Raw genomic sequence first — 17,827 nt, 5'->3', positions numbered from 1 at the left:
ACAAAATTAAAAAGCCAATGTGAAAGTACTCCTTGTTTCACATTGTTTGCCTTTAAAAAAAAAAAAAAAAAAGCAAGTAACAAGCTTTGATGGAACAGAAAAGTTTCTCTAAAAGGACCTCATCATTCTCATAGAATTTAGAAGGGGTTGAGGGCTAGGATGCACATAAAATTTAAGGACCCAGAAAAGTTTTTCACATGAAAGGGTTAGAAATCTGCAAAACTATGTTTCATGGTTTATGGCTGTTGAACCAAGTTGAATAAAACCATGCCTGGCTCCCTCCACACAGGTTTGAACTGACTGGACAAGGTAAGAACTGGCCGGGTAACTGCTCCAAGCTGGAGGTGAGCTGAGAGATGAAGGCCCTGTGAGATCGCCTAGGCTCAGAAGTCGCCCAGGGTCAACCGGATTGGGTCAGAGAAAGCCTGCAGATCTGGGTGCACTCATGGGTCGTGTGTCTCGGAAATTCTCTAGGGTATATGTCCATCTTCACCCCCAGATTAAGATTTAAGTTTAAAAATTCAGCAGTGCTCACACTCCTTTTGCTGTTCATCCCTGCAGAGGACAGAGCTGCTGTTGAACCACGCGTGCTTGCACGTGAACTACCATGCTGATATATGGACATGCTCACAGCTACCAGAGCGGGAAAGAGATCAAGGGGGGTGGGGCGGGGAGCAGTGGTGGAAATCACTGCTGTATAATAGTTTGGGGGAGGCATACAGTTCAATTCTACAAACCAATGAGCTTTAATCTTTGAGAATGTAGTCTGGAGAAAGTCACGGGCTGGGGTGTGCAAAAGACAAAATGGTCAAGATTCTTGGTTTTCTACTTTCTTGACTGACAGCTAAAACTGGCAATTGCAGGAATTTGTACCAGGAGTGAATGTCCTTTCCACAAACACACGGCTTCACCCTTTATTTGCTATGCAGCACATGAGGGATAAAACTGGAAATTAATACCAATTTCCCCTGTAAGGGGAAACTACAGAGTGTGAGGAACACTCTAGACTGAATCTACAGCATACTATACTCAATTTTCTGTCCTTTGTAACATTTATAAGCACATACATACACACATATGTAGAATATAGGAATATAAATGGATTTAGGAAAAAAGCACACAAACGGAGTTTACGTCATTGAATGTAACGTAGTACTGGAATAACTCACCATAAAATCTATGTTATTGTCTTCATTCCTGAAATGTTCCATCAACTTCTCAAAGCGCTGTTTTTCTCCACAAACCTGAAATACACATTTTCATCATGCATATGAAATTCCAAACATAGGCATTCTAAAATGAGATGCAGGAATTTTAGCATTAATAATTATTTCCAGAATATCTTTTTATTGCCTCGCTCACACACTTCTCTTCTAAGTCAGTTAACTCTTAAGTACCAACTTGAGCCAGGCCCTTGGTTTCTTTTAAATGTTCCCTTGATATCTTGATATCTCTATCAAATGTGTTTTTCTTTTACTGGCTATCTTTGCAGTCCATTGTTTTTTTAGCCCACACTCAGAATCCCAAGATGTTATGATTTAAAAAAAAACAAAAACAAAAACAGCCCCTTCTCCCCATACCTCATTTTCCTTTTTACAAAAGCACTTTTAAAATAGGCATGCTAAAAGATTTGAACAATGTAGCATTTAAATTCCTTGAAAGCAGATTGAAAACATTCCTATTATATCTAAATCAAATAATTTTAGTGCATAAGCCACAACAAAGAGGTAGACACCATAAAATAAAGTACCTACTCTTAGAGGAGACACTTGGGAAGCTATATTAACCCATTCAAGGAAAGTACAGAAGTTTGTAGTAATTTATGAAGTAGTACCTCTTAGGCCTGAAACATTCACCTCAAATTAATGCTTTCACTGAACAGGTTAAAGAGGCAGGTAAATTACTGTAAACTCCAGGACCCCCAAAGTATCTGGGTCTACACAGGAGTTAAAAACACAGAGTCAAAGGAAGATTTGTAACAAAGAAGAACTCTTTGGAGACTTAGTCCCCAAATCAAAGGATAAACTTTAATTCTGCCAGTGACCTTGGCTACCTTTTTTTGGAACCCACTGGATTATTCTTTTTGCCTTCAGAAAATATGTACCTCAATACCCATGAGCTATGTATAATGTGGATAAGACACAGTCTCTGGTCTTAATATTTTGAATTTAATCTGGGTTTCACATGCTTGACTCGATTTTCCAGTTCTATTTGTCACCTTAGCAATACAAAGGATGGTCCTGAAGAATTTCCCTAAAATGACATTTCATAGTGCTATACAGCAGCCCTTTAGTTCCATTATGTTAAATCCCACATATATATACACACATATATAAAGAGAAAGATTCAAGAAGACGGCAATTTTGTCTTTTTTGTTCACTACTCTTATCTTCAGCTTCTAGAACAATGCTTACCATGTTGTAAGTTCCCGATAATCTTTGCTGAATTACACTGAAAAAAGGAGAAATGAGTAATCACGTGAAAATACACGTTAAGGAAAGGAAGAACGACTTTCCCACTCTGACACACTGATGAAAGAAGAGCAGACAGGCACCAGGATTATGGCTTTAGCAATGGTTCCTATGCCTCAGCTGTGTGCTGTGTTAAGCCTTCAGTCTCGGAGGGTCACCGAGGTCTTGAAGCAGCTTAATTTTCTCAACAGACACAGATCACACTTTACTGTATTCTGATGACAACCCCAAACTTATTTACACCTCCCTTAACAAAAAATAATTATAGTAAAAACTCAGTCCAGAGGAAGAGAAGGCGGCTCCAAAGGGAGCATTTAAAGTCAAGTTTTCAAAAAACACACATGTCCAAACCCACCCAGGAGTGCTGGATTCAAGAGCACTAGGCAGGGCTGGGTGACATGCACATGCACAATTTTAAAGGCAACCCAGACCATTCTGAAACTCCATAGCCCTTCTTGGAGAAGAGGCAACAAGTTTCTGGAAGCAAAAGGTTTGTTGGGGGGCACAGAGGTGAGGCATTCCAAGCACGGTTCCCTGAGCACGACAGCAACCACATCTTCCGCCCAGAGGCACAAAAGTCCCTAGCCTGCAACAAGAGCCCAGTGGGTGAAAACTGCCAAGGCTGGACATGGAAAGGGTCAGAATTACAACCTGAATTTTAAGAGAAAACCCTAACGTAAGCAGTTGTTTCCCAGGGGAATGGTTTACGTCCACCTATCCTGGGAGGTTGGTAGGGGCAGGAGAAAGGAATAGAAGCCGCCCTGGGTCTGCGAACAGCCAGCAGCTACCTGAAGCAGTGATTAAAGTTCTGCTGAGCCGTCAGGCACCCAGAGAACTAGAAGAAGCAGGAGCCATCAACGAACAGCAATGTGGAGTACAACTCGGAGGCGGGTAAAACCCTTCAAATGAAAGAATGTCAAGAATCTTGAAGGTACCTGGTGCCCCCGATTTATGAATGAGACGGAAACCTAGACAGAGCAAACAACTGTAACTTGATAAAAGGTCAATAGAGAGGCCAGAGCCAGGTCTCCAGCAGCCAGCCTGGCTGGTGTTCCTTCTCCAGCACAGCCGAGCATGTGCAGATAGACCTAAGACAATAATTTAAAGCATTCCAGAATTATCTGAGACACCGACAGAGATGAAAAATGTTACTATTAAAAACCACGGCCATTACACCGGGTGCATACTTGATGTGCTTGCACCAGAATCTTCCATGAACTTCTACAAATGGAAGATTCCTGGTGTCTAAATCAGGACACACTGAGTGAGTGTGTAGAATCCCTACAATGGAACTAGGAATCTGTGTCTTAACAAGTACTCATGGCTGCTAAACCATAGCTTAAATAATATAGACTAGCAGACTCAACCCCAGCCTTTCTGACTACCAATTATAAACCAGATAACTAGACCATTAAGTCTCCAGTTACCAGAACTGAGTGTCAAGAGAATGCAGCAGGAATTAACCCACTGCCCTGCAGAGGTACAATCAATAATAAGGGAACTCCCAAATAATCAGAAGTTGTGTGCAAGGCATTAGAAAAAAGGCAATTTATATGGCTGAGGAAAGCATTTGTGGGCAGCAAGAAAACCAACTATTCACAGCCTGTTTAAAAAAGAAAAGAAAAGAAAGCATCAAATCTAGAACAAGCAGTATTAGATTAATTTCAAGCTGGGTAAAGATCCCAAAAATCACATACCACCCTGACAGACAGGATTGAAATGGACATTAAGAAAAGCTTTGAATACATGCATTTCTTTAGAGGGCATCCCCTCAACAGACAAATCCCTGCTAAGAACATCTGTGTTAAGAAACAGAGAAATACCTTTAATAGTTAAAAATAATACTTCAATATCTTCCAATTTACAGCTGTGATGCACTTGGTGAGAAGAATCCAAATGCACAAGATGACATGTTGCCAACAGAGACGGCAGTTTTGGGAGACTCTGAAAGGATGATCTGGCTGACCGCTCCCCTCACCCACTCTGAGAACCAGAAGGGCCTCCCCTGTCAGCTCTACCATGTCCCTCTCGGTAAAGGTTTCAGTGCACAGCTCTGCCGTCGATCTCAACTAACGAGTTCAGGACCGCATTTTCTGACACTGTTCCATAAGAACAGCAGGGACTCCAGAGGCCAGCCCTCCCCCTACCCCTTTATTTCTGCTGAAGGAAAGGAAGCATGCAAACCAAATTCACATTTGTTTCTACATTACTTGAGCAATCTTTAAACAAGCATATACTGTAATCCCACAGGAAATGGGGAGATATGTCTGGGGGAGGCCGGTAAAGTTGTGTTCAGCATCAAAGGAAAGCAGTCTCTGCTCATACCGCTCACATCTGGACCACCCCACACACTTGGTTCAAACAGAACAGCCATGGCTGAACGTACCTCTTCTCCCCTTTGAAACTGACCTGGCTTCAGAAAATGGTGAGGATGAAAGGAACAAGACACCGCTGCTCAGTTATGCTCAGAACTCACACAATGACAGGCCTTCGTGGGGACACCCTCAAGGACTTCATCAAAACATATAAAAGCCAGGAGTGTATCTGCTTGTATGCGTTGCCGACTGTTATATGTTCCTGCACACAACTTCCATCTGCCGACGAAGGCCAGACAATACATGATCGGAAAACTTTAAAGTAAAAAAAAAACTGTTTCATGGCAACTGAGATAGATCATTTCTTGCCTTTCACATCATCAGTGGTATTGATTCCCATTCCCCCACTAGCTTTAACACCGGGTTCCTCGATCCAAGGAGTGCCAAGGAGCCAATGAAGCAGGTGGGGTATGAAGCAAATTTAAGAAAAAGCAGCTCCAGAAAGGCCAAGCAGGGTAGACCGTCGAGGAGGCTTCTGGACATGGAACAATCTGAAAGGAATTAGGCTTCCACTACTAACAGCCAGGGCTGCCAGAAAATAAAAGTATATATGCTCTGGAAAGCCATGTACTCTGTAGGAAAACTTCAGAGGCATCTTCATTTATAAATCAGTGTCATGTAAATAAATGCACTGGCCCTGACAGACACCGTCTAAAGCAGAAGGGCTCAGGCTGGGATCCTGGACCACCCACCCATCCCTGAGGTCCTGCCTGATGTCCACACCTCTTTGTATCTTGCAGCTCAAACACTGATGGGGGTAAAGGGGTATGAGGGCAGAAACAGGACCAAATGGGACCAGAAAACCCGCCTTATAGGTCATAGCCCTGCCACTACCCTGCTGTTAGCCTGGATGACATGGCTGTCTCTGGGATCTCCAGACTTGAGTTTTCACATTCATTAGTTTAAGAGCCTTAAGTTATCACCTTACACCAATCAGAATGGCCATAATTAACAAGACAGTAAACAACAAGTGTAAGGGAGGATATGAAGAAAGGGGAACCCTCTTACACTGTGGGTGGGAATGCAAGTTGATGCAACTTCTTTGGAAAACAGTGTGGAGATTCCTTAAGAAATTAAAAATAGAGCTACCCTATGACCCTGCAATTGCACTACTGGGTATTTACCCCAAAGATACAGATGTAGTGAAAAGAAGGGCCATCTCTACCCCAATATTCATAGCAGCAATGGCAATAGTTGCCAAACTGTGGAAAGAGCCAAGTGATCTTCAATAGATGAATGGATAAAGAAGATATGGTCCATATATACAATGGAGTATTAGAAAGGATGAATACCCAACTTTTCTATCAACATGGACAGGACCGGAGGAGATTATGCTGAGTGGAATAAGTTAAGCAGAGAGAGTCAATTACCATATGGTCTCATTTACTTGTGGTACAAAAGGAACGACATGGAGGACATTGGGAGACGGAGAGGAGAAGTGAGTTGGGGGAAATGGGAGGGGGAGAAGAACCCTGAGAGACTGTGGACTGTGAGAAACAAACTGAAGGTCTGGGGGGGGGGGGTGCGGTTTGGGGGAACCTGGGGGGGGGATTGGGGAGGGCACGTTTTGCATGGAGCACTGGGGGTGATGCATAAACAATCTTGGAACACTTTAAAAAAAAAAAAAGGTTTAAAAAAAAAGAGCCTCAAGTTATACCGCTTGTTTTCAAGGCTTCTTTTAGGAAGCCATAAGCATTACAGAAGAAGGGGAGGAGAAGGAGTCTCCAAAGGTGGGGAGCTTGGGAGAGGAAGGAAAAACACAAATAGGAAAGGATCCTGGGACTTCTGTGCTCATTTACCCAACTCTGTTTTACTGAGTTGCCTGGTAAAATCTCACTGAAAAAAGTTTCATTGAAGTTTGGGGGGGGGGGGGGAAACCCCTCACTTGATACTTAAAAGTTCTAAAATTCTAACGTAGGCATGGTAATATAACCAGATATTCCCAAACTGACCAGCCTGGAAACTCGACACAAACCAAACGGAGAGAGATGCCCTCGGCCACAGCAAGCCCGGGGACCCGCACCTAAGGGCCCAAGCGTGTTCTCCCGGCGTCGGTCTCCCCTGTGCTTACAAAGCTGATCAGACCTTCTCTGCCCAGATGAAAACGGGCCACACCTGGGGCAAGCGGGAGACATTTCCACTTCAGGGAGAACTGAAGCGAGAGCATAGCTCCTGCCAAAAAAAAAACTCCACTCCGTTCTCCAACATCTGTCAAAGACATTTCTGAACAGTGTCCCGAGCCATGCGGCTACATCTGCGGCCCGGATTTAACAGAGGCAGCGGTTTACCGGGTCTCTGAGGGTGAGCAGGGGCGAGGGGATGATTTCCCTCAAGGCTCCTGGTGGAGGAAAGAGGGTTTTACAAAAGCCTGTAATAAAGAGTCTCCTTGCTAGCCAGATGTTGAAATGAACAACAGACGGCCGGCCTTCAGCCACCTCTCCGTCCCCCTTCAAGGTCAATGACTGTCTTTGGCTTCCCCAGCAATGGCTCCGAGGGCACCACACAAAGTCTGCAGCCAGAATGAAGCCTGACTCTTATGAGGTGGCTATAAAATATGCTTCTGGGTTAGTTATATAAAAATTAAAGGCCCCTCGCTTAAGTGTTTCCTCCTTGCCCTGTTGCCGGGTGCCTGCTTCAATACTTTCTTTTTCTCTTCTCACAATAGGCCCCTGTGATCCGTAGGGCTCCCTGCAGGAAGGCACCGTTTTCAAGAGGCACAGTCTATTATGACTGATTAGACGGCCCTTCTTGGGGGGGCTGCCCGGGAACAAAAGTTCCATTTTCTTTCTCAGGGCCGCATGAAGTAAACAGCTATTTCATAGTTAGTTCTAGGTGAAGAGCATTTCTTTACCTTCCACTGGGAGCACCAGCAGCCTGAGGACTGTCTGACACCATTATGCCCTGACCAAAAGAAGACAAAGCCACTCTGCTGGGCCATCGTGTGCTCGCAGGGGTCTGTGCACTCATTCTCCTACAGGAACCAGACATTTCATCCACTGGTTCCCCAGTGGCTGCTGGGACGGAAGCAGACCACTCGGACCTACTGTTGGCTCTCATGTGTCCAGGCATTTAAGGGCGGAAATGTTTGCTGAACTGAAGCATTCTGAAACCCAACGGCCTTCTCTCTCTCACTTCACTGAAAATGACTGAACGCTAAACAACTGAATGTATTCTAAGATTCTAAGAACTATTCAACCCTCCTTCTTCATGAGTTAGTAGAACACTTCTATCGATGTTGAACTGGTAAATCATATGATTATGAGCCAGGGGTTTCATCCACATCATGCTGATCACCTTGGTGAAAACTTCAGTTGCTTTTCCAGATGTTTCCAAACATCCAGATGTTTTGGCAGCAACCACACGGAACAGCCAGATGACTCTTACTTTTCATGTATGTATTTTGCTGTACTGAGTAAAGAATCCTGACATAGAAGCAAAGGGCTAGCAAAACCCCCTAAGAATAACGTGTTGAAACACCACACCTTAAATGAGAAATGCATTTTTAATCACTCCCCTAAAAAAAAAGATGACCTTCACTAAATGCACAACAGTAAGGCTCCACAATGTAATTCTTCATAAATGACATCTTTCAGAAATATCCCCAATGTCTGACTTGACTCTTTCTGGCTTTAATACAAGACACATCTCTTGGTCATCAGCAAGAACTCATACGGAATCTTTCAAGGCTTCTGTTCCTAAAAGAGGAAGACCAAAATACACTGCAGTGCAAGACGACTTTCTGAGGACTAAGTGAGGAGATAAGGCCCTGAGTCATCTCTGGGATGACTTACCCATCAGACCCCTCCAAAGCAGAAGGCCTAACACTGTACTTCATTCACTTCTCATAGATTCATCCTTTGAGCATACCTGGTTTGGTCAAGCCACACAAGGGAGGGGACACAGTGACACACTTGTAGTGGTCGTATGTTCACTGCATTGTAGCAACAACACATGGCACGAGTTGTTTAAATCCTGTGGCATTTTCACCACAGATCCTGGGCCCTGCTCAGGAGACAGATGTCAATCCATCTCTCTTCATGCATAAATCACAAGTCAGTTTAAATCTAGCAAGGGTGTGCTATGAATTTAGAGCCCTTGAAGCTAAGAACTCTTCATTGGCTAGATCAAAAGCCTCAGTCCACAAACAGGCAAAGGCCTGAGGTTTATCCACAGCTGCGTCCTCCTCTCATTCCACATCTTCACTTTCTTCTGGGCTCTACCCCAGTCTTGGGTCTTCATCAGGAAGACCTCACTCTCTGAGCAACCTGGAACCACTTCCACCTAGCCCAATGAGACAGCCGACTGTGCATTTGGGAAGCAGTTCTTTAAACATGGTTCTTGAACACCAAGTGTCTCTGAGCCTCTTTCACAGTATCTGTAAGGTCAAAACTATTTTTATAATGACGCTAAGGTGTTACTTGCCTTTTTCACTGAGTAGACATTCGCACTGGTAGTACAAAAGCAATAGTGGGTAAAGAAAACCACTGCTGCCTTGGCATGACTCAAGGCAGTGGCACCAAGTATTCCAGTAATCAGTGTACTCAAGAGAGTCTCAGTTTAAAAAAAAAAAAAGCCAATTTCACTTAAGAATACCCTTGATAAAAGGGTGTATCTCATAAAGACTTGGTATTCAAATATATAAAGGGGCGCCTGGGTGATTCAGTGGGTTAAGCATCTGCCTTCAGCTCAGGTCATGATCTCAGGGTCCTGGGATCGAGCCCCCCATCGGGCTCTCTGCTTAGCAGAGAGCCTGCTTCCCCCTCTCCCTCTGCCTGCCTCTCTGCCTACTTGGGAATTCTCACTGTCAAATAAATAAATAAAATCTTTTTTAAAAAGAAAGAAAAGAAAACATGACTAAATTTAAAAAATATATATTTATATATATAAATACATTTATATATATATATATATATATACATAAACTGATATAACTCAATAGCCAAAAAAACACATAATCCTATTAAAAATGAGCAGAAGATATGAATAGACATTTCTTCAAAGAAGACATCCAGATGGCCAACAGACACATGAGAAGACACTCAACATCACTCATCATCAGGGAAAGGCAAATCAAAATCACAAGAAGATATCATCTCACACCTGTCAGAGAAAATCAGAAAGAGAAGAAACAACAAGTATTGACAAGGATGTGGGAAAAAAGGAACCCTTGTGCACTGTTGGTGGGAATGCAAACTGGTGCATCCACTGCAGAAAACAGTGTGGAGGTTCCTCAAAAAGTTGAAAATAGAGCTACCCTATGACCCAGCAATTGCACTACTGGGTATTTACCCAAAAAATACAAAAACACTAATTCAGCATACATGCACCCCCATGTTTATTGCAGCATTATTTACAATAGCCAAATTGTGGAAGCAGTCCAGGTATCCATCCATAGATGGATGAAGAAGATGTAGGGGTGTGTGTGTGTGTGTGTGTGTGTGTGTGTGTGTGTGTACACACACAATGAAGTATTATTCAGCCATTAAAAAGAATGAAATCTTGCCATCTGCAACAACACAGAACTAAAGAGTATTATGCTAAGCAAAAGAAGTCAGTGAGAGAGAAACAAATATCGTGTGATTTCAAGCATAATGTGGAATTTAAGAAACAAAACAGAGGAAAAAAAGAGAGAAACCAAGAAACAGATTTAACTATAGAGAACACACTGATGGTTCCCAGAGGGGAGGTAGATAGAGGGACAGGTGAATTAGGGGATGGGAATTAAGAGTACATATCACATACTGTGATGAGCACAGATAATGTAAGAAATTGCTCTATCACTGTACTGTACACCTGAAACTATTATAATACTCCAATTTAAATTTAAATTTAAAACTTCAATTACAATTTAAAACTTCAAAAAACCTTGACGATCCAGTAAAAAGTATTAATTGTATTAAATCTTGACCAATGAGTATACACCCTTTTAATATTCTCCACGATGAAATGAGAAGCCTGCATAAAGCACTTCTGCTACTTATTAAAAAACAGGTGTCTTGAGGAAAAGCATTTCTAGGATTATTCTACTTGCAAGCTGACCTAGCCATCTTTTTTCGTCCTTATTTGAAAGAATAACTAACAAACCACAGTTATTCAGACTTAAAAACTTGGCAGTAATTTTCTTGAAAATGGATGAAGGAAACTGACAATATTTGTTTCCAATGATAAAAATTGAGCTTTCAAGCAAAAATGAGAATTTTGGAAAACTTAGATTCACCATGAGTTTGATAACTTTTCCAATATTTAAAGATTTTTCTAATGAAATTGGTGGTGATAATGTGATTTTTAAAAAATACTGCATGATGAAATGTGTCAATATTTAGAAGATCCAGATAATTCAGTGAATTGATATTTTCCAACTAGCTACTCTATATTATTACACAACTATGCATTCACTCAAGGTAAAAGACAGACAAATTTTAAACTAACAGAGTATCAGAAGTTCATTTAATACAGTTTCTGGTTCTACTCTGCAAAACAACTCATAAGCTACTACCTGTTCAGTGTTTGTGTAGTTTCAAAAACGAATATCCACTGTTACCTAAACATGCTATTAAAATATTTTTTTCCATCTGTGTATTTGTTTTCTTCAACGTCAATCAAAAAAACACAAGTGACTGAATGCAGAGGCAGATAGGAGCATACAACTATCTTCTATTAAGCTAGACTCCAAAAGATGCATAAAAATATAAAGTAATGCCACTATTATGGGCGGAAATGTGTCACCACAACATTCACATATCAAAGCCTTCCCCTTGATTCAACTGTATTTGGAAATGGGGTTTTTAGGAGGTTAGTAGGGTTAAATGAGGTCATAAGGGTGAACCCCTAATCCAATGACACTGATGGCCTTAGAAGAGAAGGCGAGACCTCTACACACACATATACACACATACACACATATACACACATACACCCTTAGGAAAAACCATCTGAGGATACAGCAAGAAAGCAGCCATCTGCAAGCCAGACAGGGACTCTACCAGAGCCCAACCATGCCAGCATGAAGACTTTTCAGCCTCCTTAACTGTGAGGAAATAAATTTCTGTTGTTTTAAGCCATTCAGTATACAGCATTTTGTTATGGGAGCCCAAAATGACTAAAACAGCCACTACTGTCACTGATTTTAAGGTGTTTTTTTCTTTTTAAAGATTTTATTTATTTATTTGACAGACAGAGATCACAAGTAGGCAGAGAGGCAGGCAGGGGTGGGGGAAGCAGGCTCCCCACTGAGCAGAGAACCCAATGTGGGGCTGGATCCCAGGACCCTGGCATCATGACCTGAGCTGAACGCAGAGGCTTTAACCCACTGAGCCACCCAGGCACCCCTGACTTTTAAGTTTTGAGAAATTTTTTTTTTTACAGAAAAAGTTAACACTCACATGTAATGAGCCTATTATGTTATTTTTAATGAAATAAGTATCAAAATTTTGCTTTCATTTCTAATGGGGTAAATATCAATCCATAACCTGCATAAACAAAAAATTGGTGGGGGAATTCTTCATAATTTTTAAGAATGTAAAAACCAAAAATGTAAGAACTAGAAGATTATACTACTAGAGAATAGTTTTTTTATTTCTATAAAGATGATGAATTCTCAAAACCCAAAACTTGCAGAAGGAAATAAATGGATTTCTAATAAGACAAGGTCTCCCAAGACTGTCAGGGAATTGGTCACACCACACAAAGAACAACTACATCTGCCATCTCTCCACGAAGATGAAGTCACATCATTTGGACAGGACAGGTCTCCTTGGAAACCTGCCACCAGTTTACAAGGTAGGAAAAACATGAAGATTAATGAAAAACAAAGACAAAAAAAAAAAAAAAGACGTCCCTTCAATTATGTTACACAGGGACAGGTACAATCCCTGGCATTCACCAGGTTAGACAGCCGTGGATCCCTGACCATTCTCTGTTGTCTCTGTCCTCTGTCACAGGGAGGCTCATTACAAGGCTAGATATTCTTCTCCCAAAGCCAAGTGAATGTTGGATTCCAAGCAAGAACAGAAAAGAGATAAAGAAACAGATCTCTCCCACATGGCCTACAGGACAGGCGTTCCCCAAAGTTCAGGGACAGTCATTCTCAGTGAATCTACCTAAGTAAAGAGATTTGCCCTAGAACAGACAACACGCTAAAATATCAAACAACCAAGAACACACAAGGAACAAGAAGAGGATTATCTTAACAATGCACTAAACATGTCCTGGACAACTACCACATGGAATATGCTACTTCCAAGCCTTATGTCTATTCCTGGAAAATACTTCAAAATGGAAAATTCAGTGCTGTTCTTAGTGGTATACTGGTACATTTATTGGTGGGGAAAGGAACCCTCATTTTCCACAGCCAAAACCGAACTGCTGAAACAAAACAGAGCGATAGCTCAAGTTACTGTAATTGGCCATTTCCACTCTCCAGTGACGCAGGCCTGAGGGGGAAAACTCCGTCAGAGAGCTCAACTTCGTGATGAAGGCTGACTGACGGCGATTGTTGGATCATCATCAGGAACCACTCGCTGGGCCACTTTCTTCTACCGAGTGTGTGTCAGTTGATTGCTATGAATGAAAACCAAGCATGACTACATATCCTTGGCAGATGGCTCTAAGGAATGAAAGACCTGGGCAAGAGCCACACGCACCACTAGGCAAAAGGAATAAAGAACGGCCGCTAGACCACAACAAGAAGACGGAGTCCAGGTACGACGGAGGAGCTGGGAAATGAAAAGCCTGAATCATGACTCGGAAGCGCAGTCTCTCAAACACAGCTCGAACCGGTGATGCTTTCCCACACACGCCCTTACAAGCAGCAGGGACCAATGTGGCCCCCAACACACCCAGCTCACTTTCTGGTTAGAGAAGCAGCAAGCTCCTTTGACACGCTGCGGATTTTTTTTTTAATGACACTTGGGTTTGGAAAATGATGCCGCCATTGCCAGGCGGTTGTAAAGGGAACAAGGGACTAACATCACAAGGTGGTCTAAAATCACAGAGCTCTATCTTTTTGGTAAGTTTGTGTCTATCCTACCAACTGCCCTTGGAGAGGCTATGTTTTGTTCGTGTTTGTAAATGTTGGTACCCATCATGTGATTATCTGGGTACCTTGTTTTCCTATCTTCAGTACAAGAAGCACTTAACCTTCTCAGATGGAAACACCTGAACATATATGCGTAATATGTATTACATACATAAGAACGTAGAGACCAAATTTTATATAGAAATATGAAAATGTAGAATTTGAAGGGGGACAGAGACCATGTGAGTAACTTATCACCGAAATCAGGAACTTGCACCATAAGACACCAGACGGACCCGGTATTCTCACCCTCTTGACTGTCCTCCATCCTCTGTGTTGGTCTGAGCATCTTTCCAGACCATTCTATCCTGGCCTCCTTACTCCTCTAGGCTAGCACCATGTGGAGTTCATCTCCTTAGTTACAATCCCCTTCTCTATTTGGATTACACATACACACATACACACACACGCACACACACACACTCCCCAATACCTCTGTTTACCTTTTCTCTCATTCATCATCTTTGGTTCAGAACTAAGAATCTAACAGACATTTAACCATCACAAAGAGAATGAATTTAATAAAAACATAGCTCAGCTAATTCACTAGAAAGAAGGGGGAAAAAAAGCCCAGATACCTGTTTATTGTGGCTGTACTACTTTCTTAATTAAATGTATATCACTTGAATAGATTTTATTCTCCTCTTATATCCATCCCCAAATTCACTGCATTATCCTGTCTCCTGCTGCTTTTGAGGCTTCCTCTCCATTGCCATGACCACAAACTTGGTCCGGGGCCCAGTGACTTACCACCTGAACCACCTGCTTTCGAAACTCTAGCATCTCCCCTGTTAGGTACTTCATGCATACTCTTGAAGATTTATCAGAATTCTGTAGAGGAGCCTGGGTGGTTCAGTGGGTTAAGCCTCTGCCTTGGGCTCAGGTCATGATCCCAGGGTCCTGGGATCGAGCCCCGCATCGGGCGCTCTGCTCAGCGGGGAGCCTGTTTCCTCCTCTCTGCCTGCCTCTCTGCCTACTTGTAATCTCTCTCTGTCAAATAAATAAATACAATCTTAAAAAAAAAATTCCATAAAATTCCCTTTCACAGATTTCCACAGAATCGTATAGAATAGATATAAAACCACTTTATAAACCGTAGAGTGCTTTGTAACTTTGGATGCTTCTCATCCCCTTTTTCTTTTCCCTGCTCCTTTATCTTCCAGTTGAGATTCTACCACAGGCTTCAGATCCCTCCACGGTTACGTCCTCAGATTCTTAACCATGCCTGCACCCTGCCATGCTTTCTTCTGGATCATGGACCCCGGCCAGACATGTTCCCTTGCCACACAGCACATTCATCCCTTACCCTGCTCCAGGACGGACCTCGTGCCATTCTCTCCTTCTGTTCCCAGAACGCCTTCCACCCACCAAATAAATGTCTGCCTCCTTTATAATCCTGCTCAAGACCCATCCTCTTTTTTCAGGCCCTGTACAAATAGTCCAGTTTGTCCTGAATTTTACTAGTCACTAAAAACACTCCATTAAACTATCCAATCTGTAACTGTTCCAATTAGGTTGGCTTTGTAGTAGAAAGCTGAGGGCATTGCAGGAACACATGCAGAAAGCGTTTGGTATGTGACAACATGTTACAGAAGGTTGACTATGAGCCTTCTGCTCAATGGATCTGAGTAAAAATCCCACGGCTGCCATTTACTAAAGTATGCCAGGGCCTACCTACTCTAAAAACCCCTTTTTCTTTATTCCTACTTCATAGTGTGGATCTTAGAATTAAAGTAATTTATAGCAGCCTATTGGCACTCAGCAAACAATAGATGGTAGCCTCTCCATGTCTGTATTTATACATGCCTTTTTTGTACACATGATATAATCTACTGACTGGTGTTTATAGAATTTTACTCGTGTTTTCTTTCTGAAGACGACTGTTTGTTAGCTTAAAAGAAACCAACCAAACAAAGCCCTTATGTACTGACTACAGAGCCCAGATAAACTGTTTTAATGTGCTTAAGTTTCACAAGTATTTAAATTTCAAATGAAATCAGTAAGCGTTTACACTGGCAATAAAACCTAAAACCAGTTTAAGTTATAATAGGGAATTTAAAAAATATAAGCATCATTCTTAACATTCTGAATTACTGTCCTCTTATTGTTTACCTTAACATACATTAAGACCTTACCCAAATACCTATTAAAGTCAACCCCGTCTTTCTAAATGCAATAGAAACTTTTGTGGGACAAAAATCATGTCTTTTTATTTTCTGTCAAACTCTTGATCTTATGATTTTTTTTCTCCATGATAAGAAGCATATTTACCCAAAAACTCTCTAAAAGTTCCAAAGAATATTTATTTTCTCTTTATCTTTTTTTTCTTAAAAGATTTTATTTATTGGGAGAGGAGTCAAGATGGCGGAGAAGTAGCAGGCTGAGACTACTTCAGCTAGCCGGAGATCAGCTAGATAGCTTATCTAAAGATTGCAAACACCTGAAAATCCATCCGCAGATCGAAGAGAAGAAGAACAGCAATTCTGGAAACAGAAAAACAACCACTTTCTGAAAGGTAGTACCGGCGGAGAAGTGAATCCAAAGCGACGGGAAGATAGACCCCGGGGGGAGGGGCCGGCTCCCGGCAAGCGGCGGAGCAACGGAGCGCAAAATCAGGACTTTTAAAACTCTGTTCCGCTGAGGGACATCGCTCCAGAGGCTAAATCAGGGCGAAGCCCACGCGGGTCACAGAAGGATCGGGGGTGTCTGAGTGTCGCAGAGCTTGCGGGTATTGGAACGGGAAAGCTGGCTACAGAGACAGAGCCGACAGTAAGCTCGCAGCTCGGTGTTACCTTGAACCGGTCGCAGGCTCGGTGAGCTCGGAGCTCGGCCGGAGGTCAGGCAGACGGGAGTGACTGGGCGCTGTTCTCTGAGGGCGCACTGAGGAGTGGGGCCCTGGGCTCTCGGCTCCTCCGCGCCGGAGACCAGGAGGCCGCCATTTGTATTCCCGTCCTCCGGAACCCTGGTAAGGGCGGTGTAATTCCGCCTGGGGCAAAGACACTTGAGAATCACTACAACAGGCCCCTCCCCCAGAAGATCAAGAAGAAATCCAGCCAAGACCAAGTTCACCTACCAAGGAGTGCGGTTTCAATACCAAGGAGAGCAGTAGAATTCCAGAGGAAGAGAAAGCAAAGCACGGAACTCATGGCTTTCTCCCTGTAATATTTTCTTCTTTTCTTTTCTTTTTTTTTTTTTCCTCTGTGATTTTTTTAGTCTTGCAGTTAATTTAATTTTTTTCTTTTTCACTCTTTTTTCTCTTCTTCTGCTAAAATTTTTTTAAACTTTTACCTTTTTCTTTTTTAACGTTTTTTAACTAGTTTATCTAATATATATTTTTTCCTTTTTATATTTTTCTTTATTTGTTTTCCTTTTTTAAATTATTTTCTTTTTTTTTCTTTTTTCTTTTTTTTTTTCTCTTTCTTTCTTTTTAAACCTCTTTTTATCCCCTTTCTTCCCCCTCACGATTTGGGATCTCTTCTGATTTGGTTAAACCATATTGTCTTGGGGTTGTTGCCACACTTTTAGTATTTTACTTGCTCTTTCATATACTCTTATCTGGACAAAATGACAAGGCAGAAAAATTCACCACAAAAAAAAGAACAAGAGGCAATACCAAAGGCTAGGGACCTAATCAATACAGACATTGGTAATATGTCAGATCTAGAGTTCAGAATGACAATTCTTAAGGTTCTAGCCGGGCTCGAAAAAGGCATGGAAGATATTAGAGAAACCCTCTCAGGAGATATAAAAGCCCTTTCTGGAGAAATAAAAGAACTAAAATCTAAACAAGTTGAAATCAAAAAACCAATCAGTGAGGTGCAATCAAAAATGGAGGCTCTCACTGCTAGGATAAATGAGGCAGAAGAAAGAATTAGTGATACAGAAGACCAAATGACAGAGAATAA

General features: G+C 42.0%; 1 protein-coding gene across 1 annotated transcript in view; it reads right to left on the bottom strand.

Moving 5' to 3' along the window:
- Positions 1-17,827, bottom strand: part of FMNL2 (formin like 2) — a 323,204-nt gene that overhangs the window by 35,701 nt on the left and 269,676 nt on the right. The window contains 1 exon segment of the mRNA XM_059393967.1: positions 1,170-1,244. Within this exon segment, the coding sequence (XP_059249950.1) occupies positions 1,170-1,244 (75 nt within the window).

The sequence above is a fragment of the Mustela nigripes genome, chromosome 3, assembly GCF_022355385.1.
Source record: "Mustela nigripes isolate SB6536 chromosome 3, MUSNIG.SB6536, whole genome shotgun sequence".
NCBI lineage: Eukaryota > Metazoa > Chordata > Mammalia > Carnivora > Mustelidae > Mustela > Mustela nigripes.
Note: the sequence above shows the minus strand (reverse complement) of the source record. Positions and strands in the feature narration are given on the sequence as shown.